At 45.3% G+C, this 23,207-nt stretch overlaps 1 protein-coding gene across 8 annotated transcripts in view; it reads left to right on the forward strand.

Annotated features, from left to right (window-relative positions):
* LOC105491328 (polyamine modulated factor 1 binding protein 1) overlaps positions 1-17,291 on the forward strand; it is a 59,457-nt gene extending 42,166 nt beyond the window's left edge. For 5 of the 8 annotated variants that reach the window (XM_071084858.1, XM_071084856.1, XM_071084857.1 and 2 more), the window contains 12 exons: positions 1,183-1,426; positions 3,457-3,646; positions 3,816-3,969; positions 5,285-5,452; positions 5,724-5,861; positions 10,262-10,426; positions 10,989-11,156; positions 11,462-11,629; positions 12,742-12,845; positions 13,373-13,447; positions 16,211-16,509; positions 17,040-17,291. In XM_071084858.1, coding sequence (XP_070940959.1) covers positions 1,183-1,426; positions 3,457-3,646; positions 3,816-3,969; positions 5,285-5,452; positions 5,724-5,861; positions 10,262-10,426; positions 10,989-11,156; positions 11,462-11,629; positions 12,742-12,845; positions 13,373-13,447; positions 16,211-16,509; positions 17,040-17,056 — 1,890 coding nt within the window. In that variant the 3' untranslated portion in view covers positions 17,057-17,291. Of the gene's footprint in view, positions 1-1,182; positions 1,427-3,456; positions 3,647-3,815; positions 3,970-5,284; positions 5,453-5,723; positions 5,862-10,261; positions 10,427-10,988; positions 11,157-11,461; positions 11,630-12,741; positions 12,846-13,372; positions 13,448-15,190; positions 15,251-16,210; positions 16,510-17,039 lie in introns of those variants that run through there. The other 3 variants (XM_071084860.1, XM_011757670.3, XM_071084861.1) reach the window with 2 other exon arrangements.
* Positions 17,292-23,207: the final 5,916 nt, after the last annotated feature.

The following is a 23,207-nucleotide window of genomic DNA, read 5'->3' on the forward strand; positions in this document are numbered from 1 at the left end:
GTGAACTTTTTTAAAAGCCTTAGAGCATTAATGAAAGGAAAGGAAATACACTTGGAAGAGGGCCAAGCAGGTGACTTGAGAGACCGAATGCCGTTTGACCTCTTGACTTGGGGTTTTCTTACTGCAACCTCCCAGGTTCAAGCGATTCTCCTGCCTCAGCCTCCCAAGTAGTTGGGATTACAAGTACCCACCACCATGCCTGGCTGATATTTGTATTTTTAGTATGAGATGGGGTTTCACCGTGTTGGCCAGGCTGGTCTCTAACTCCTGACTTCAAGTGATCCACCTGCCTCGGCCTGCATATACTCCTGGGGTCCTGCATTACTTCTCACCATTCTCCTAACTCCTGAGACCTTACCCAGGAATCCGCTGCTCACCAGTTTCAGGTGTTTTCTATCTATTAGGAGCCTGCCTTTCCCTGGCACCAGCTGTGACCAATTATTACTTTAGAGTGACAATTAACAACCTCCTGACTATCACCTGATGGTCGCCCAACAACCCTGGTGTATGTGGCAGGGGAGCCCTCTCCTGCCCTGCTCACACCTGACTAGCTACCTGCTGTAAAGGGAGGCTGAGATGGGAGGATCGCTTGAGCCTAGGAGGTTATAGCTGCATTGAGCTATGGTCGTGCCACTGCACTCCAGCCTGAGCAACAGAATGAGACTGCCTCAAAAACTAAAACTAAACTAAGATAATAAAAGGCCAGGCATGGTGGCTCAGACCTGTAATCCCAACACTTCGGGAGGCTGAGGCAGGTGGATCACTTGAAGTCAGGAGTTTGAGACCAGCCTGGCCAACATGGTGAAACCCCATCTCTACTAAAAACACAAATATTAGCCAGGCGTGGTGGCGCATGCCTCTAATCCCAACTACTTGGGACGCTGAGGCAGAAAAATGGCTTGAACACGGGAGGCTGCAGTGAGCCAAGATCATGCCATTGCAGTCCAGCCTGGGTGACAGAGAGAGACTATGTCTCAAAAACAATTAAGAATAAGAATAAAGACTCCCTCTCTCGACGGTGTGGAGAACAGCCTGAGGGGAACAGGAGTGGAGGCAGGGAGATTCGCCCAGTGTCCAGACAGGGGATGCCAGTGACTTGGATGAGGGCTTGAGACAACCTCTCAGTGCCTTCATCCACCGCCGCTCAGAGCTTTCCCAGCATTTGCATTTTGCTTTCTTCAGTTCCTCCAAGAGAAAGATGAGATGCTGCATGAGCTGCAGAAGAAACTGACACAGGCTCAGAACAGCTTCCTGAAAAAGGAGAAGGAGCTGGAGAAGCAGCAGTGCATGGCCACAGAACTCGAAATGACGGTCAAGGAGGCTAAGCAGGACAAGTCCAAGGAGGTGGAATGCGAGGCCCTACAGGCTGAGGTCCAGAAGCTGAAGAACAGTCTCGAAGAAGCCAAGCAGCAGCAGAGGCTGGCTGGTGAGGCCCCCGCAGGTGCTGTCCCCACCACACTTTTCTGTGGGGCTAGAGCAGCCCTAGAGCAGCCACCTTCTCTCTCCCAGAGGCCACTTCCCTCGCCCCCTCCAGTGTCTCACTGCAGACCTTCTCAGGGCCTCATCCTACACCTCACAGCAGTGGCCACCACCCTCTTGTATTCCTTCACCCACTCCCAAGCTCACCTGCCCTCTGGAGTCACCCACCCACCATTCTCCCAGCAGTCTTGCCTGAAGACCCTGGGCCTTCCTGGCCACAGGGAGGCAGGGCTCTGTCCTTTGCACCACATTCCTCTCCATCTTCTCCAGGCCCTCATCACACAATTTGCTTCTCCCTTCCCTGGCTTTTTATTCCCTTTCTCCTTTTTGCCCCCAAATACATTCTGTTCTGTGCAGCTTGTACTGTGGATGATGTCCTTGTCCCTCCACAGAGCCTGCTTTCTCAGAGGTCACCAATAACTTCTTGCCTTAGGTACAGGGTTTCTCTGGGGGTGATGAAAATGTTCTGGAATCAGATATTGATGATGGTTGCATGACTTTGTGAGTATCCAAGAAAACCACTGAATTATATACTTTTAAAGGGTAAATTTGCCAGGCACGGTGGCTCATGCCTAGAATCCCAGCACTTTTGGAGGCCTAAGTGCGCAGATCACTTGAGCCCAGGAGTTCAAGATCAGTCTGGGCAATGTGGCAAAACTTTGTCTCTACAAAACACAGAAATTAGCCAGGCATGGTAGTGAGCACCTGTAGTTCCAGCTACTTGGGAGGCTGAGGTGGGAGGATCACTTGAGCCTGAGAGGTCAAGGTTGCAGTGAGCTGAGATTATGCCAGTACACTCCAGACTGGGCAATGGAGTGAGACTCTGTCTCATAAAAAGTGGAGGGGGGATGCTAAATTTATATTACATGAATTACTTATCAATTTATAAGATAAGATCCAAGCTTGGCTTCCTTCTTTACCCTCCTTTAATGCTGTGTTCCTTGATGCTATTGGCTACTTATGCCTCAAATCTTGTTTCTCAGCTTTGGAGATATCACAGGTCCATCCTTCTACTACAAACCTCCCCATCGTTCTCTTTTCTCTCCTGCTTTGACTGTAGTCATCTAGAGACTCTCCCCTTCTTACTCATTCTTCAGTGAGCTCCCTCCTCTGTGTAGCTCCCTTTCTCAATACAGGTAACTCCAAAACTTCAAGCCCCAGCTCTAACTTTGTAACTGCCTTCCCCTCATACCCGGTGGAAGCAAAGGCATGGGCTAGAAGAATATTGCTGGAAGTTTTTCTCTATTCTAATGTGTTCCAATTTTCCTGAAGCAGTTTTTCTTTTATGTCAGATTCCTGCTCAAGAACCCGCTAAATCACATCTAAGCATTTCTCTTAGGCTTCCAAAGTCCTCCAAAGCCCCCGCTCATCCATCCACTTATTCAACTCTATCACCCACCATTCCTCCCCACTTCCCTTTCCAGTCAAACTGATGTCTTCTACCCTCCTCCCACACACCTTCCCCATTCTCCTCACCAGGCATCTGCTCTAACAATCCCCGCCCCTGGAATTCCCTTCCTCCCACTTCTTTTGCTACATCTCAGCTTCTGTTTCTCCACTCATCCATCTCCAAGCGCTCTGGCCCATGTGGATCTCTCTTCCTGAACCCGGTCAGTGTGAGTTTAACATGACAATGTTCTCCAGGACGGTGGGCCGGTAACCCTCCCTCAGGAGCCTCTAAACTCCAGGAGGGTCAGGATTTGTCCCTAGTGACAGAATGAGTTGCACATGAGTTACTGAGAAATTTCTACCAGTGTGTTTAATTTTAGTCCAGAAGGTGTCCACAGCTGAGGGGTAGACAAAGACAGATAATTGAATAGGGCTCTTTAGGACTGATCGTGAAATGGAGAGAAATGAGGACAGACTGGGAATTGAAGTAGAGCACAAAATGAAAGGAGAAACTCTTCAGCCAGGCTGATAAGAGTGTGATCTTCATACACCCTCCCTTCTCACATGGCCATCTCCCCACTTCCGCAGCTCAGCAAGCAGCCCAGAGCAAAGAAGAGGCTGTGCTGGCAGGCTGTCACCTGGAGGACACCCAGAGGAAACTGCAGAACGGCCTCCTCCTGGACAAGCAGAAGGCAGACACCATCCAGGAACTACAGCGAGAACTTCAGAAGCTGCAGAAGGAGTCTTCGATTGCTGAGAAGGAACAAACCTGCAACAGGTGCCCAGGCTCACCTCCAGAGAGAGGTTCTGTCCCTCTTGAGCCAGCCGGGCCCTCTGTGGGCAGCTGCCCAGGCATGGGAAAGCAAGGACTTCCCATGGGGTCAGCTCTGCAATCTGCCCACATGGGCACTGAAGTCTGTCCTCCTGTGGCTGTTATTTTGCTTTAGAAAACGGGTGGAGGAGCTGTCATCAGAACTCTCTGAAGCCCTGAGGAAGCTTGAAAATTCAGACAAGGAAAAGAGGCAGCTTCAGAAGACAGTGGCTGAGCAGGATATGAAAATGAATGACATGCTCGATCGTATCAAGCTCATTCAGCACCAGGTGTGACGGGCAGGCAGACAGCCCATTCAAGTGCTTGCTCTGCTTAAGATAAAACACAGGCCAGGAGCAGTGGCTCACACCTGTAATCCCAGCTCTTTGGGAGGCCAAGGCAGGCAGATCACTTGAGCCCAGGTGTTCCAGACCAGCCTGGGCAACATAGCAAGACCCCACCTTACAAAAAAAAAAATACAAACATTATCAGGGCATAATGGCACATGCCTGTAGTCCCAGCTACTTGGGCGGATAAGGTGAGAGGATCCCTTAAGCCTGGTAGATTGAGGCTTCAATGAGCTATGATCTCACCACTGCACTACAGCCTAGGTGACAGAGTGAGACCCTGTCTCAAAAAAAAGGAAAAAGATTAAATATATCAGACATTATTTGGGAAGATGTCACTACCAATCCATGCAAATTAATTGACCAGAATTGTGTTAGTATGCTAAGCCAGCCTCTCAGCACCAGCTCCCATTACCAGTGAGAAGCATTTTCAATGGTTAACCTTAAAATTAATCAAACAACAATGTTGTTTTTTCTAGGATTCAAAAGCTATTCTTTTTTTTTTTTTTTTTTTTTTTTTTTTTTTTTTTTTTTTTTGAGACGGGGTCTCGCTTTGTCGCCCAGGCTGGAGTGCAGTGGCCGGATCTCAGCTCACTGCAAGCTCCGCCTCCCGGGTTTACGCCATTCTCCTGCCTCAGCCTCCCGAGTAGCTGGGACTACAGGCGCCCACCACCTCGCCCGGCTAGTTTTTTGTATTTTTAGTATAGACGGGGTTTCACCATATTAGCCAGGATGGTCTCGATCTCCTGACCTCGTGATCCGCCCGTCTCGGCCTCCCAAAGTGCTGGGATTACAGGCTTGAGCCACCGCGCCCGGCCTCAAAAGCTATTCTTATCAGTCAATTTATTTATTTTTTAAATAGTGCCCAGCAGCAGGAGATAATTGTCAGTCAATTTAAAGTCTTTGATCTCTGAATTACTCTTTTTATGCTCTTCTAAGATTTTTTAAACTTCATTCAAAAAGGTTTTTGATAAAGATTTGGAATCTTCCAAATCTTTGGGAAGAATTGATGAGAAAGTAGGAGAGAAAGCCCGTGCTTAGGAATTGGATCAATAAATAAAATAAATTGCTATATCTGACTGAACAAAGAAAAAATGTTGCAGACATTAGAGGAAACCTTTTATTTTACGTATGCTATATAACTAAGGAATTGTCTTCTTGTTCATTCCAGCCATGCCCTGTGTGCAATTGTCTGTATTTTTCCCCAAAATATAATATAGTCTAAGACAGTCTTTCAGCTCAGTCTTTATTTTTTCAGCACAGGGAGCAAGAATCCACCAAATCCAAGTTAGAAGATGATCTTCAGGAGGCCACAAAGCTACTGGAGGACAAACGGGAGCAGTTGAAGAAGAGCAAAGACCGTGAGAAGCTGATGGAGGAAGAACTTGAAGCTCTGCGGCAGGAATTTAAAAAGAAAGACAAGACGGTGAGTGGGAGAATCCCAGGAGAGCTGGGTCAGGAATCCAGAGTGGGACATGACCCCAGCCGGACCTTGGGGGATGCAGAGGCAATGGATGCTCAGACCTTAGGAAAGACAGGAAGGACAGTGGGAAAGGCCAGCGAGGAGGGGAGTGAGAAGGCCTGAGCTCCCGCAGGGTGGAGTTAGAGCTGGGGGAGAGGGAGGATGGAGTGGGGCTTTTATAGTTACCTGAGATTAACACCTCTTTGCTGTGCTTTATTCTTTAATGAGCGAACAGTTGAAAGAGAATTCCAGAAAGTTGGAGGAAGAAAATGAGAATCTCCGAGCAGAGTTACAGTGTTGTTCTACACAACTGGAATCCTCTGTCAACAAATACAACACCAGCCAACAGGTCATCCAAGACTTGAATAAAGAGGTGAGTAGACAGGAACCCCAAGGGAGTGAGGAACTTGAACCCTGTGACCCTTGACCTGAAATCTGTACCCACCTCTCCTCCACACAGAAATGCAGCTAACTGCTCAGCCAACTGTGGATCCTGGGCCACCTGCAGCTCCACTTCCCTCCTGGTTGGCACCTGGTTGCTGAGCCAGAGAAATGTTTCTTCCATATGTGGAAGATCTCATCTCATATCTGGTGGAGCCCCCAAGCTATTTGGGCTTTGGCATCAAGTCTTCCAATGTTCTGTTTTAGACCAGAGTTGAATGAATCCATTTTGGGGGGCAATTTGCTAGGGAACACTTCCAAAACTTGTCACGAAGCACAAAAAGGAGATGAAAGGGGGGACAGTTATTTTTCATTACACAAGTAAAAATGACAGAAAGGAGTAAATAGCATCTGACATACGCTAAGCACTGTGCTTGAATTCAGTCATGATTTATTTATCATCCACTTAAGCTCTTTACATGGCTTCCATCTGCTCTACTGCCAACAAGAGAGACATGATAGAGGAAAGAAAGATGGAGGGCCAAAGTCACTGACCAGCAAGTGATGGGATGAACCACTATTTGAACCTGAATTATCCAGTTCTAACACCTTCCCTTTCTCCCTCATGATAAGCAGCCATCCTTTCTCCAGCTAAATCCTTTCCACCTTTCTGGGCAAGAGAAAAATATAACACCTTGGTAGATGGTCTCTTGGGCTACAAATGAAAGGCCAAGCAGCCCTTTCCTATTATTGACAGTAATTAATTTATAAAATACTGTGGAAATATTCTAGAATCAAAGAACCCCAGTATAACTGAGGAACTGAATTTGTAATTGTAATTAATGTTAAGCTTATTTAAATGTAAATAGCCTCATGTGGCTAGTGGCTACTATATTATACAGCACAGGCCTAAGGCACTGACTGTTCTCAGAGTTGTCCTCCAGAGATAATAATCTCTCCTTGAGTGTGATCCAGAGTTGAAGTCTGAGTCACTGAGATCCCTAAGGAACCTCCATGAATATATGGGATACTCAGATTCCTACGTGTTTAGTATGAACCTAGTGTCATATTTGCCAAAAGAAAGATAACCAAGTAAATGTGAAAGTAAAAACAATAATTTCAGATTACCTTTAATGAGAATCAGGAAGTTAAGGGATTTGTGTGTGTGTGTGTGTGTGTGTGTGTGTAAGCATCTTCAACTTTTAAAAACATCCCTCACATAGGAAAACTTAATTAATTGAAATGGCCATTAGAAAGAAGCTTTGATTATTTTTCTAGAATGCACTTCCTTTCATTAATATTCCATATTTTAATTTGAAAATTTTCCATTTGAAGCCAAGGCAATATACCTTGATATCTTTTTCATCTCTTTGATTCTAGAATATTTCTACAGTATTTTATAAATTAATTACTGTCAATAATAGGAAAGCTCATTTATTTTTTACATATTCAGTCTGTATTTGGACATTTTATTGAACTCACTTATAAGTTGTAATTGTTTTTTAGTTACTTCTCATGGATTTAAGTAGATGATTATATTATTTGCAAGCAACAACAGTTTTCTAATATCTCTTTGCAATATTTATATTTACTTAATTTTTCTTGCCTTATTGCATTGGACAGTACCTACAGTTTAATGTTCAACAGCAGCAGTGTTGGCAGACATTTTTTTCTGGATCTTAAAGGAATGCCTCTGTTTTAGTATGATGTTCCCTGTAGCCTTCTTGTTGCTGCCTTTAGCAGTTTTTTTTTCAGTTTCACATTACTAAGAGTTTTATTAATATGGATGCTGAATTTTATCAAATGCTTTTTAAAAAAAAATTATTGAGATGATTATATCAACCTTCTTAACCCACTTCCCATTTAGAAAGAAAAAAATTGGCCGGGCGCAGTGGCTCAAGCCTGTAATCCCAGCACTTTGGGAGGCCGAGGCGAGTGGATCACGAGGTCAGGAGATCGAGACCATCCTGGCTAACATGGTGAAACCCCGTCTCTACTAAAAATACAAAAAAAACTAGCCGGGCGTGGTGGCGGGTGCCTGTAGTCCCAGCTACTCGGTGGCTGAGGCAGGAGAATGGCGTGAACCTGGGAGGCGGAGCTTGCAGTGAGCCGAGATCGCGCCACTGCACTCCAGCCTGGGTGACACAGCGTGAGACTCCGTCTCAAAAAAAAAAAAAAAAAGAAAGAAAGAAAAAAATTGCAGCTCACTGCTAGTGCAGTATTCTTGGGGCAAATGGGAAATGAGTTAAATAAATAATGTGGTGAATAAAATTAAGTAATTGATCCCGATTTTGGCCTACCCTTGCATTCCTAGTATGAGTCTTGATTGTGCATCATGTCTCATTCTTTTAATATAACATTTGGCACATTCTAAGAAGTGAAATAAGATCAGTATGATTGGAATGCATTGATCAAGGGAGACGTTGGTATATAATGAGATTAGAAAGGAAGCAGGAACAGACATTATGGCCTCTGTTAAGAAATTTGGGGTTTTATTCTAAAAGCAACAGAAAGCCATTGATGGATTTCCTCAAAGGGACAGGGGAGGTGATTTGATCTAAGTTTGCAAAATATAACTTTGACTACTGTGTGGAAATGGATTGGAGGGAGTGGTAGGTATGGAAGTGAAGAGACCATTTAGGAAGCTATTTCTGTCCAGGCTAGAATTTCTGTCCAGTGAAGAAGGAAGGGAGCAAATTCAGGATGTGTTTTGGAGGTCTAGCTAGAATTCACCAGTCTAGCTGATGGAATGGATATGAGAGAAAGTGAGGAATCAGTGAAGACTTCATGAAATTCACCTATAAAACCATCTAGTCCTAATACCATTGACAGCAGAGAGAGTAGGTCTTTTATTAGAACTTTTACTAGAACTTCTTGATTCTATAATTCACATATTTCTATATGTAGATTTTTAGAATCTTTCTCCAAGCTAAACCACTCATGTTAGCAAAACTTTTTAAAGCTTCCATTTTAGCTTCTAGCTTCACTGTCATTTTTTTTCACCATCCTCAGTTTTAGTGTCTTACCTCTATACTGACATTTCTCATTCAGCCATCACTTATCAAGCACTGACAATGAATTATAGTTTCTCCAGTGATTCCTCTGGTTTACTGGGCAGACCCTGCTGACTCCATGTTTTTCAGAAGCCCCCAGAAAAGATGCACTTCTGTTTTCAGAAGACCAAATTATTTCATCTTTAGGAATAGTTTCACCACCAGGGCATGTAAAATACAGCGTCAGAAGTCCAATCTACCACTTTTCATCTCACTAATTCCCAGGGCCAAAGGTACTCAAAATTCTATCTGAAAAAGTAATAAACTTGAAACAGTGAACAGTTACTGGAGATAAAACAAGAAAACCCAAAAGAATGTGTTTCTGTGTTCATGGCCACTTTCAGATGCAGGTGTGCTAGAATACCAAAGAATACAAGTCAGGCATATGAATTTCTGCGGTCTCCCTCCAGCTTCCAGACTCAGAAGCAGATATCTGTCCTGTATTTAAAGTATATAAGGTGGCTAGTTTCTCTATGTGTCTATGACAATAACTCATAGTCGTATAGTAAAAGAAAGCCCTTTGTACATGTATCACCTCATTTGATCATCATAAAAACTCCATGAAACAAAATGATTTCAATTTGTGGAAGCAGAAACTGATGCTGGAGAAATAAGTAAATGATAGAACCTGGACCTCAACCCAGATTTTTCTGACTCCAGACTTCAACTTCCTTTTAACTATACCATGAATACTCATTACGAAGTTGAAAACAGACTTCAGTTTTTAAACACACTTCTACCAGAACTACATGTTCCCTAACATGTTGATCAATTGATCCCTAACTCCAAAAATGCAATATTTCACGTGACAGAACAATGACCATTTCTGAGCATTTCCTGAACCTCTGTCATGTGCCATGCCCTGAGTTACAGCAATGGGGAAACAGCAGGAAACAAAACACAGGCACAGTCCTGCTTTCATGGTACATCAAGTCTAGTGAATTACATCAGGAACTAAGTGAGTCATAAAACACAAAGGAAATGTTGTTATCATGTTCACTAACCTCAAATCGGATTCCAGGTCTTTATCAAAGACTGCAGAGTATGTGAAACGGACTTTTTTGTGTACTTGGTATATCATGCCCCAGCACAGCTGGTACTCCTGGTGTTTGAGGGAAATGCTAACTAGAAAGGGAAATGTGGCCGGGGGTTGCAAAAGAGCCTGGAAAGACAGCTCTACCTTTTACAACAGTGAAGTGAAGATGTGGGTGTTAACACGGACTCTGCAGGTTGTTGCAGACAGGAGAGAGTCTAGCTCTTGTTCATTTCCTATAGGCACAGAGAATGCCTCTATGACCCTGAGCTGGCACCTTGACAGTTCTGTTCTCCCTCCCTAAAGATAGCCCTTCAGAAGGAGTCCTTAATGAGCCTGCAGGCCCAGCTGGACAAAGCTCTGCAGAAGGAGAAGCACTATCTCCAGACCACCATCACCAAAGAAGCCTATGATGCATTATCCCGGAAGTCAGCCGCCTGCCAGGACGACCTGACCCAAGCCCTCGAGAAGGTGAGGCCACACCCTTTAGTCTCCGGGGCTGTTTTCAGGCAAGGAAATGTCAAGGTAGCGGGAGAGGCACAGGAGCCAATTTCCTGCCTATTGACTGTCACTGGGGCCATCTCAAACCCTTGTGTGGGCTGGGATGTCTGTGCAGAGAAGGCCTGCTTCCTCTTTGTGAGGCTTGGAGCTGGGTGGAGGGCGGAGGAAGAGGCCAAAGATCAAGGCCAAATCTGGCAAGCCTTTCTGCCCATGGGTGACTCGGGGGCAAGGTTTTCCCAAAGTATGGATTGTCAGGGAAATTCACGCCCCATCCTGTGCTGATCATGGCCGGCCCATCAATTCATGGGATTGGAAAGGGAAGAAATGGAGGGAGTGGGTAGGGAGGAGAAAGCAGGGTACAGAAAACCAACCACTGTCATTTCCCACCCCGCTCTGGGAGACTAAGCAATGTGACCATCTGTTTCACCCTGGGCAGAGGACAGGAAGGGACTGGAACCCTCCTCCATTCAGGACTCAGCAGAGAGGGCCAAAGGCTCTGATAGCCATTCGTCCTCTTTGTCTTTTCTGGAAGCTCAATCATGTGACCTCGGAGACAAAGAGCCTGCAGCGAAGCTTGACACAGACCCAAGAGAAGAAAGCTCAGCTGGAAGAGGAAATCATTGCTTATGAGGAAAGGATGAAAAAGCTCAATATGGAATTAAAAAAACTGCGGGGCTTCCACCAGGAGAGTGAGCTGGAGGTGAGGAGCTGCCCAGGGCTTGGGCTGCCTTCCTTGTAGGGGTCCACAAGGTCACCTCTTGCATCCAGAATTATTTAGCATGAAGCCGTTCCCTTGGGCTGATAGGTTCCTTCCACTTTCTTGGCTCCCTCAACTTCAGGCAGAGGCGGCAAAGATCGGAGCATGGGTGCCCTCTGCTGGCTGCTGGGAAGAAAATACCCCCAACACATCTCCCAAGGCCAGGAAGCACCCTCCGGCCTTGTTGTGGGTCCTGGGGTCAGGGAGGCCAGCTGGAGTCCCCCTCCTCACTTTGCTCTCCTGAGTAGGTGCATGCCTTCGACAAGAAGCTAGAGGAGATGAGCTGTCAGGTGCTGCAGTGGCAGAAGCAACACCAGAATGACCTCAAGATGCTGGCAGCCAAAGAGGAGCAGCTCAGGGAGTTCCAGGAGGAGATGGCCGCCCTGAAAGAGAACCTCCTTGAGGACGATAAGGAGGTGGGCATGCCTCAGCTTCTGCGTGCCTCCTCTCCACGCCTTCAGGCACATCCTGTGGCCACCCAAATGCCGGACAGCCCTTGGTGGGGGTAGGGGAGCCTGGGAGCAAAGGAAAGGTCACCCCCTCCATTTAGCACAAAGCAAGGGCCACAGCTGCTGGTTCAACCCACCTATGTTCTTGTGGCTTTGTTGATAGATACTGAGCAGAATGAAGGCCCCATTCTAGAGAAGAGACTGTCGGGTACACCAGCTACCCCTGACCTAGTCCACTGGGTACATCCTGACACTTTTGGCAGCCCTGGACCCTACAGTAGAATGGGCTAAGTGACCTTCTGGGCTTGTCCCAGGCCCACCTCCCTGAGCAGTGAAGTTCATGGCAGGAGGCCACAGGACAGCTCAGGTGGTCACTGGGCCTTTGCTCGAATTACAAAGAAGGCATCTTAGGCCAGGCACAGTGGTTCACACCTGCAATCCCTATGTTTTGGGAGGCCAAGGCAGGAGGATTGTTTGAGTCCAAGAGTTTGAGCCCAGCCTGGGCAACATAGCAAGACCTCATCTCTACAATAAGTTTAAATGTTAGCTGGGCATGGTGGCCTATGCCTGTGGTGCCAGCTACTCGGCAGGCTGAGTGGGAGGATAGCTTGAGCCGGGGGGAAGTTAAGCTGCCATGAGCTGTGATCACACCACTGCACTCCAGCCTGAATGACAGGGCAAGACTGTCAAAAAAAAAAAAAAGAGAGAGAGAGAGAAAGAAGGCATCTCTTCCTCTTCCTCCAGATGTTTTTCTTCCATCTGTTAGAAAATTGGCTTAGCATACTTCTTTTTTAGGAGTCACTTTAATGCCTTCACACTGGAAACCAGGATTATAAATGTACGAATCTACTGTGTCTCTGCTATAAATGGTGCCTTCTCAGAAATGTCACCTTTGTGTGAGATGCCACCCACATAGCCAGAGGGGGAGGCCTGGTGGCAACTCCACAACTCTGGCCTCGGGTTGGACAGCAGAGTCGAGTTTTCTTTTCCCAGGAAGACAGAAGAGGCCTGACTCGGAAGGAGGGATGACAGGCCTGTGCTCCCACCTCTGACTGTCTCGTTTTCTTCTTCTACCCAAGCCCTGCTGCCTGCCCCAGCGGTCTGTACCCAAAGACACCTGTAGCCTCTACCGAGAGAACGATCAGATTATGACCAGCTTGGAGCAATGGGCGAAACAGCAGAAGTGAGTATGGGAGGAAAAAGGAAGGCAGGGTCCAAGGCCTGGACTGAGCCGAGGAGCCACACGGGTGCTAAAGATTAGTCACACACACACCTGCACTCCTGGAAAACAGATCCAGTCTCAGTCCACACCCAAGGGACGAGAATAAGATGGAGAGGAGGGCTCAACCCTTCAGGCAGGTCTGGAAAGCCCTGCTGACCTGGAAACAGCAGCGGCAAGGAGGAAGGAGTGCTTTGCTGTGGCTCCGATGTCCTCCTCCTGTCCCGGGATCCAGCTTCACTGCCTGGCCCTAACTCATTCCCTTGAACTCACCTGGGCTGACAGGGATTTTGCATAGGAGTTGAGTTCAGAGAGTCCACTGAATGCCCAGGTGCTAGGAAGGCCCCAACTCTGGGGACAGGGTGATGCATGGGGGGCCTGGGATGCAGCTGCCGTCTTGCTGAGAACCCAGCGTCCCATTCAGCCCGCTGCACCCTTGCTCACAGGAGGCTGGCAACTGGCCACTCTTTTCTCCTGTGATTTTATTACAGGGTCGCCAATGAGAAACTGGGAAACAAGCTCCGAGAGCAGGTGAAATACATCGCCAAGCTGAGTGGTGAAAAGGAGTAAGTCATCTTACACTACCCCAGCAGCTTCTTGGGAGCTGACTGGAAGGGTCAGCAGGGAGCCAGGGCTGGCTTTAGCCCTTGATAGGGGGATCAGCCCAGGAAAGTACTTCAGAAAGACCTCCAGGTCCCGAATCTGCATCTATGTCACCTTGGGCATATCACTTGATCTCTCAGAGCCTTAGTTCTCTCACCAAAAATCCAAAGGGAGTTTAGTAGTCTTTTTGTTCCTTCCTGCTCTCATGGTTCTCAGAGGTCAAGGGTGCTAAGCAGGGAACAGGCAGTGAAAGGCAGACTGGATTAGTTAGGGCAGGAGCTGAGCTGCTCTAACAGATCCCAAGTGAAGGAACAAACAAGGAACATCTCTTCGTGAAATCATCAGGTGAGCAGGCCAGGTTGGAGGAGCCCTTCTGTTCCACCTGTTCATCTGGGGGCCTCTGGTCTTGCTTCCCCTCATGGTCAAAGCTGGGTCCATTAAGAGGGAGGTATGCGAGGAGTGTTACCAGTTTGAGAATGGAGGTGAAGGTATGAAGATCTAAAACCGAGATTTTGGAGGTGGCAAAGTAACAACTAACAACAAGCCTTAGGACAGCGCTTCCCATCCTTTTCTCAGGGAACACTTAGAAAACGACAGTACCTTACATAACACCATGGATACTGTGCAGCTATCAAAAAGAATGAGATCATGTCTTTGTGGAAACATGGATGGAGCTAGAGGCTATTATCCTTAGCAAACTGACACAGGAATAGAAAACCAAATACCACATGTTCTCACTTGTAAGTGAGAGCTAAATGATGAGAATTTATGAACACAAAGAAGGAAACAACAGACACTGGGGTCTATCTGACGGGGGAGGGTAGGAGGAGGGAGAGGAGCAGAAAAGATAACTATTGGGTACTGGGCTTAATTCCTGGGTGAGGAAATAATCTGTACAACAAACTCCTGTGACATGAGCTTGCTGATGTAACATGTACCCTGAACCTAATAAAAGTGAAAATAAAATAAAAGTGAAAAAGAAAATGACCACAGTTTAGGATCACTTGAGGCCAGGAGTTTGAGACTATCCTGGGTGACAGCAAGGCCCTGCCTCTACAAAAAAAAATTAAGAATTAGCCTAGCCAGGCGTGGTGGTGCACACCTACAGTCCCAGCTAATTGGGAGGCTGGGGCGGGAGGATTACTTGAGCCCAAGAGATTGAGGCTGCAGTGACCTATGTTCACACCACTGCACTCTGGCATGGGTGACAGAATGAGAACCTATCTCTAAAAAAGAAGGATAAAAATAACCACATCTGTTTGGCATACTTGTGACAAAGCTGACCAAGCAGTGGCTGCCCCAGAGCTTTGCCCCTAGGGCTGTGGGCATCTCCAAACACCTGGAATCCATTCGTGGCACCCCAGGTGGAAAGCCCTATTCTAGGCTTTGGCCTTGGGTACATGGCAGAGTTGAAGAGAAGGCTGAGACCTTTGGAATAAGGAGGCCAAGGAATTGAGAAACCAGGACGTGGATGAACTGTATGGGATATTGAAGGCTTTCGAGATGCTGACAGGAGGGGGCCAGAGAGCCAGGGAAGGAGGGCACTGCTGAGACCCCCTCTCCAGACCCAGGGGCACTGGGAGTGAGGGGCTACTGGGCAGGGGAAGAGGCGTCCTCAAAGTTGGCCAGCTTTGTAGAGAGGAAAAGGGTAGAGCATATGCCCAGAGAAGAGGTTGAGGATGAATTCTCTACTTGATTTCCTCTAGGAAAGACCATGAAACTTTTTACTGGGGTGTAACTAAAAGAAAAGTTGTCAGACTCTGAAGGTAACAGATAACGTCAGTCTTTTTCTTCTGTTGTGCCAAGTCCAGGAAGTTCTTTTTTACAAAGAACTCACTCTTGAGTTTTCCTGTTCTTATTTGAAAGAAAAGCATCTTTTAATGATAATAGTAGCTCAACTAATACATATTTTTGCTGTGTGTGAGGTACTATCTTAAGTGTTAACACGTATGAGCTCATTTCATCTTCATAAGACCTCCTGCGTTCAGTATAGTCATGATCCCCATTTATGGATGAGGAAAGAGAGGACCTGGGAAACTAAGTAACTTGCCCCTGGTCTCAAAACTAGTAAGTGGCAGAGTCACAATTCCAATGTGGGAAGTCTGGTTTCAGAGCCCACTTTCACCCACTGCCCTCAACATTCGTTTGGAGACACACAACAGTGATAATAAAAGTTGCCGTTTATTGAGGCATGGGGAATGTGCTAAATTATCTTTCCCCTCCTCTGCATGGCAGCCTCCATTTCCTCATCTGTAAAATGGGGATAAGTAACTTGCCCAAGTTCTTGACAGAGCTGGGATCTCCTGTGCTCCCGACTCTTCAGCAAAGGGAAGCAGAGAGAATGCGGGCTTTGGCATTGGTGCTGGGTGAGAATGTTTCCAAGGCATGGCCATGAGAACCCGAGGACACATGATCACAGTTGTCCCTAACAGCCTTCTGGTTCTTCAAGTCAAATTTCTGTCATTTATCAAACCAGATCCTCATATGAACCCCAGCAGTCAGGCCAGGCCTGACTGTCCCCGTCTGACAGATAAGAAAACAGGCCCAGAACTGGCAGAGTTGGGCAGGAGTACCAGCTCCTGGTCTACTCGGACCCCAGGCCTGGGCTTCTTCCACAGTACACATGTAGGCCTCCATTTCTACAGAGCACATGTAACAGCCCAGCTCTGAACAGACATGGGCGTCTGTGCTGTCTTCCCTGTGACACCTTTATCTGTCCTTTCTAGCAGGGAACCAGGCAGAGCCAGCAGCCCCAACACAACCCGTCCTTCCTCTCCTTCCCACAGCCACCTCCACAATGTAATGGTCCACCTGCAGCAGGAAAACAAGAAGCTGAAGAAGGAAATAGAAGATAAGAAGACGAAAGCTGAGAACACAAGGCTATGCACCAAAGCCCTAGGCCCGAGCAAAACAGAGTCCACACAGAGAGGGAAAGTGTGCGGCGCCTTGGGCTGGAAGGGGTTGCCCCAGGACGGGGGTCAAAGAATGGACCTCACCAAGTACATCGGGATGCCCCATTGCCCGGGTACGTCTGCCATTTGTCAATAAAATAAGTGTGTTTTTTTCTTTAAATCACTGGATTGAGAATTCAAGTAGGAAGAAGAAAATAGGCCTTTTGTGACCTCAAGTCGTTTTCTTAGCTACTTGGGACCAAAGATTGTTGTTTTCACATCTGTAAAGGGAGGAGGCAAATTAAGACCCCTTCTGATCTAAGAACATCTGAAGCATACCCAAGTGCCCCACATCTCAGACCTGTCCCTTCCCCTGACCCAGACCCGTTTTAGGGAATAGGAAGTAGAGGCATCTTCCTTCTACATCTGGAAACCCTGTAAGAGCACCCCAGCCACCTACCTAGCCCGGGTCCACAGCCACCTTTCCTGCCACCTGGAAACTCCATGTTACCCCAGAGGCAAGAGGTCACCTGCGGCAGTCACCAGGCAGAGCTGCCTGGCCATGCGGCCAGTCCTTGAGGAGTCACCTCAGTCACAATTAACGAGGTGATTCCTCAAGGAATCTCCTCAAATCAAAACTCTCATTTCCTCCCTGTTCCCTCAGGTTCCTCGTATTGCTAGAATCCACATCTAGCCATGAGCAGCATTTCCACGCGTGTTTCTTCCGAGGACAGTGAGTTCCCAGCCCTCCCTCTCTCTTGACCTGGATCAGCTCTTACGGGAATATATCACGGTCCCAGCCTATTTTGCAAGACACTAACGTTCGTTGAGTTTTGCCCACTTCCTGCCATGGAGTGAGCTTTAGAAGCATACGTCCATCTCCAGGCCCAAATATGAAATAAAGACATGAGCATGAGCACAGCGGTTGTGGTGAGCTCTTGGTGTCTTGCAGACATTTCTGCCCCGCAATCCCCCAGCAACATGTTCATCCTGTTTTCTCTGGATTTTAACAGATACTGGTCTCTTCCATATACGGGGAAGCCATAATCCCCAATGCAAGCTTCTGGATTCGTTTTTAAACGATAAGTGATAAAAGTGATAAGTAGCACCTTTTTTATTTTCTTTCCATTACTATCTGAAACTTAAAAAGAAAAAGTCTAAGAACTCCAAAAAGGAAGTAATCCTGAGACCCCAAAGAAAGAAGAGCAATAAGGGCTGTATTTTTCAAATGGGGGAGCAAGAGCACACCACCTGCCCCCTGCCCCTGGGCTCCACATTCCATTCCTTCTTCTAACAATTGTATTTTCCTCCCCAGCCACCTCAATACAAGTGAAATTCCATTATGACAAACTCCAAGGACAGCTAATATTTTATTCTGGTAGGATTTTGTTAAACTGAGTACATGTCTAGAATTTATATTTCTAGTCTATAGGAAGTGGAGACAACTCACTACTAGTGTAATATTAATATAAGAGAAAGAAATGAAAGATCTTACATTTCTGAGGGGGGCAGTAAAAGTGAAGGAAGAAACCCACTGGTTAGCAATGATTCTTCAATATTCTTCCTGGGCCTAATAAAGGCCAAGAAAATTCACTGCTAATAGGAACACTAACAAGTTATATAGGATGCCCCCGATAGAACTTGGGAAGGGCAGTTCCAGAAATGCAGTGTGAGCTAGGAGTGACAGGCATCTCTGGTAGTTTCTGTTACGATAGTTGTTGTCTGTTTAAGCTCTTTGAACTATGTTCCCTCATGTGGTTTAGAATGTGGGTTTATTTTCTAGAGAAAACAAAGATTGAAAAATCTAGTACTAATCTAGCCTGTGGCTTACTTTATTCAAACAAAAGTTCAATGCCATTAAAATCCCCAGCCTCATCTACTAAAAAGGGATTTTATCTCTATAATTTACCAAAATATTTCATATATTTTGGCCAAAATTACAATCTCTGGTTTCTTTTAATGTGGTACATCTTTCCCAAGTTATCTTTCACTTCCTGTGGAGTGATTACACCAGAGCAAAGCAGGTAGTCAGTTATGGAGAGCTAATTGGTGGCAGAGCCAGAAAAACATCAACATATTACCCAGCCATCTGACTTTGACAGCCCAGCCAGGCAGAAGACCTAGCTGAGTACAGGGGATGGACTTAGAGAAGTGCAGTTTCTCTAAAGATAGGAGGAAGGGCAGGGAAACTGAGTGTTGCCTGCCTATAATTTGTTAAGAAATAACCAAGGAATTGAGTTCCTAAAAAAGTAGTTCGAACAGCTGATAATAAAAAGAAATGGTTACAACAACACTCTTTTATGAATTTTTTTTTAGAAAGCACTCAACAAATGAGGATTAGAAGGAAACTACCTCAGCATTATAAAACCACATATGAAAAACCCAGAACAAACATCATACTCAATGGTGAAAGACTAAAAGCTTTTCCTCTAAGATCAGGAACAAGGCAAGAACACCTACTTTGCCACTTCTGTTCAGCATTGTGCTGGCAGTTCTAGCCAGAGCAGTTAGGCAAGAAAAAGAAATGAAAGGGATTCAAATTGGAAAGGAAGAAGTAAAATTATCTCTGTTCACAGATCTTATATGTAAAAAACCGTAAAGAATCTACAGACCACCTCCCCTCCCAAAAAAAGCCTGGTAGAGCTAATAATGAATTCAGCAAAGTAACAGGATACAAAGTCAACACACAAAAATGAACTGCAGGTTTATGTAACAATTAATAATCTGAAAAGGAAATTATAAAAATAATTTCACTTCATTTATAATAGCATCAAAAATAAACAAATACTTGGGAATTAACCAAGGCAGTAAAAGACTTGTACAATGGAAACTGTAAAACATTACCAAGAGAAATTAAAGAAGACATAAACAGAAACACATCCCATGTTCATGGATTGAAAGACTTAATATTAAGATGTCAATATACATAAGGTGATCTACAGTTTCAATGTAATCTCTGTCAAAATCCCAATTATTATTATTATTATTATTTTTTTTTTTTTTTGCAGAAATAGGAAAACTCAACCTAAAACTCACATGGAATCTTAAGGGATCCCAATAGCCAAAACAGTCTCAAAAAAGAAGAACAAAGCTGAAGAACTTACTGATTTCAAAACTTACTACAAACCTGCGGTAATCAAAATAGTGTGGTACTGCCACATAAATCAAAAGACAGACATACAAACCAGTGGAATAGACTAGGAAGAATCCCAGAAATAAACCCTCACATATATGGTCAAATAATTTTGACAAGGATGCTGAGACTATGAAATGGGGAAAGGATAGTTTTTTATTTTGTTTTCCAACAAATGGTGCTGGGAAAACAGAATATTTGCATGCAAAAGAATAAGGCTGTGCCCTTACCTAATACCATATACAAAAATTAACTCAAAATGAATCACAGACCTAAATGTAGCCACTAAAACTATAAAACTCATAGAAGAAAATATAGAACAAACCCTTCATGACATCGGATTTGGCAGTGATTTCCTGGGTATAACACCAAAGGCACAGGCACCAAAAGAAATAATAGACAAATTAGACATCATGAAACTTTAAAAATTTTGTGCATCAAAAGCAATACCAACAGAGTAAAAAGGCAACCGACAGAATAAGAGAAAATATTTCCAAATCATATCTCTGATGCTAATATCCAGAATATATAGAGAACTCCTAAAACTCAAGAAAACAAACGACCCAGTTTGAAAATGGGCGGAGCATATGCCGAAGAATGAAACTGGACCCCTATCTTTCACCATATACAAAAATCAACTCCAGATGGATTAAAGATTTAAATGCAAGACCTCAAACTATAGAAATCGTTACCGCCTATAATCCCAGCACTTTGGGAGGCCGAGGCGGGCAGATCACGAGGTCAGGAGATCAAGACCATCCTGGCTAACATGGTGAAACCCCGTCTCTACTAAAAAAATGAAAAAAAATTAGCCGGGCATGGTGGCGGGTGCCTGTAGTCCCAGCTACTAGGGAGGCTGAGGCAGGAGAATGGCGTGAACCTGGGAGGCGGAGCTTTCATTGAGCCGAGATCACGCCACTGCACTCCAGCCTGGTGACAGAGCAAGACTCCTACTCAAAAAAAAAGAAAAAAGAAAAATCGTTATCAGGTCAGGTGTGGTGACTCACACCTGTAATCCCAGCACTTTGGGAGGCCGAGGCAGGTGGATCACGAGGTCAACAGATCGAGACCATCCTGGCCAACATAGTGAAACCCTGTCTCTACTAAAAATACAAAAGTTAGCTGGGCATGGTGGCGCTCATCTGTAGTCCCAGCTACTTGGGAGGCTGAGGCAGGAGAATCGCTTAAACCCAGGAGGCAGAGGTTGCAGCGAGCCGAGATCAAGCCACTGCACTCCAGCCTGGCAACAGACCAAGACTCCATCTCAAAAAAAAAAGAAATCGTTCTCGACATCCACCTCGGCCAAGAATTTTTGGCTAAGTCAGCAAAAACAATTGCAACAAAAACAAAAATTGGTAGGAGGGACGTAATAAACTAAAGAGCTTCTACACAGCAAAAGAAACTATCAGCAGAATAAACAACCTACAGAGTGGGAGAAAATAGTCACAAACTACACAGCTGACAAAGGCCTAATATCTAGAATCTACAAGGAACTTAAACAAATCAAGCAAAAAACAAATAACCCCATTAAAAATGGGCAAAGGACATGAACAGACACTTCTCAAAAGAAGACATACAACCAGCCAACGAAAATATGAAAAAATGCTCATCATCACTAATCATCAGAGAAATGCAAATCAAAACCACAATGAAATACTATTTCACACCAGTCAGAATGGCTATTACTAAAATGTCAAAAAATAACAGATGCTGGCAAGGCTGGTGAGAAAAGGCAATGCTTATATACTGCTGGTGAGAATGTAAATTAGTTCAGCCACTGTGAAAAAAGGTTTCAAGGTTTCTCAAATAACTTAAAACCGACCTACCATTTGACCCAGCAATCCCATGAGTAGGTGTATACCCAAAGGAAAATAAATCATTCTACCAAAAAGACACATGCACTCACATGTTCATTGCTGCACTATTCACAATAGCAAAGACATGGAATCAACCTAGGTGCCCAGCAGTGGTGGACTGGATAAAGGAAATGTGGTACGTACACACCATGGGGTACCACGTAGCCATGGAAAAGAATGAAATCATGTCCCTTGCAACAACATGGATGCAGCTGGAGGCCATAATCCTAAGCTAATTCATGCAGGAACAGAAAATCAAATACCACCTCTTCTCACTTATAAGTGGGAGCTAAACATTGAGCACACAGGGACATAAATATAGAAACAATAAACACTGTGGACTACTTGGTTTGGGGGAGTAGAGAGAGGGAAATGGGTTGAAAAAATACCTGTTGGGAATTATGCTCACTACCTGGGTGATGGGAACCATACCCGAAACCTCCACATCACACAGTATACCCATATAACGAACCTGCACATGTACCCTCTGTATCTAAAATAAAAGTTGAAATTTAAAATTTAAAAAAAAGTTACCAACGCAAAAAAAAAAAATGGGAAGAGGACTTGAGACATTTCTCCAAAGAAGATAAACAAATGGCCAATAATAAGCACATGAAAAGATGCTCAATACCACTAATTATTAGGGAAATGCAAATCAAAACTGCAGTGAGAGAGCAGCCATTAGGATGGCTACACTAAAAAAATACAGAAAATAACAAGTGTCGGCCAGACTCAGGAGTCCACTATGGGGCCATGGTGCTAGTTAGAGACCATGCTGTTGTCATAGGTATGCTTTTGTACCTCTAAAAAAACAATCAGTTGCCATCTGAAAAAAAGACAGAATCAGAATATTAAAGCTGGAAGGAACTTTAAGGAAGATCTGAATGGAAAGGGTCAGTAATTTAAAAAACTACTGGAAACACAAGAAGAGACAGAGCCTCGAGCAGAAGCTCCAGTACCGCGGCAGATTCAAGGGGAGCTGCTGCGGGCAGGGGACCCCTCCATTCCTCTTGTAGCGCCCACATGTACCAAGTATCCTTCACCAGGTGTTCCTTGCTTTTAAATAAGAAGGTTGAGTTGGACCCAATGTTTTAATAGCCTCTCTGACCTTTTTATCTAAGGGACTTAGTGAGTTTGTGACCAAGGTCACAGCTTATTAATAACTGTTAATTGGAACGTCAATGTTTTTCCTACTCCATTGCCTGAGTCTGTAAATAGGTCACACATCAGCCAACTTCTCCTAGTCCTCCAACCTAGGGCCTAGATTAGAAGGCTTCCTAGGCAAAGTGCTGGCAGCCCTCTCTTCACTACAGAGCCCTGAAAAGCCCATTTCCACCTGCATTCCCCCAAGGGGGCTAGAGGTAAGGAGAATGGAGACAGAGTTGGTAGCTGGTGCTGGCTGGCAAAGCTAGGCCTCTGAGCTCACCCACAAAATTGACTTACATTTTAACATGTATTGAGTTATAACATGGAAATGCAAATCCCAGGAACAGAGGGAGAAAGGGGTCAGAACAGCACGGCAGGCCACACACCACAGGGCTCACGCCGGCACTGGCCTGGTATCAAGGTGCTTCTGAGCCCCAATCCTGTCTGTGACTCAACCCCAACACAGAACCTGCCAACCAGCACACCTGGCAGAAGCCCGGCCCGGAGGAATCACAGCATACAGACCATGGTTAGTGCAAAGGGCCAAACCCCCCAAAAGCCACCTCAGCAGACTTAAGAGACTGCTTAAAAAGAGAAAAGACTAGTGATTCTGGTGTAAGGGTCACCTTTTACATGAAAATGAATAAGCTACATTTTGCACTGTTTTTCAGTCAATGGACAACCATTACCCTCTGCC

The sequence above is a fragment of the Macaca nemestrina genome, chromosome 18 (assembly GCF_043159975.1).
Source record: "Macaca nemestrina isolate mMacNem1 chromosome 18, mMacNem.hap1, whole genome shotgun sequence".
NCBI classification, from domain to species: domain Eukaryota; kingdom Metazoa; phylum Chordata; class Mammalia; order Primates; family Cercopithecidae; genus Macaca; species Macaca nemestrina.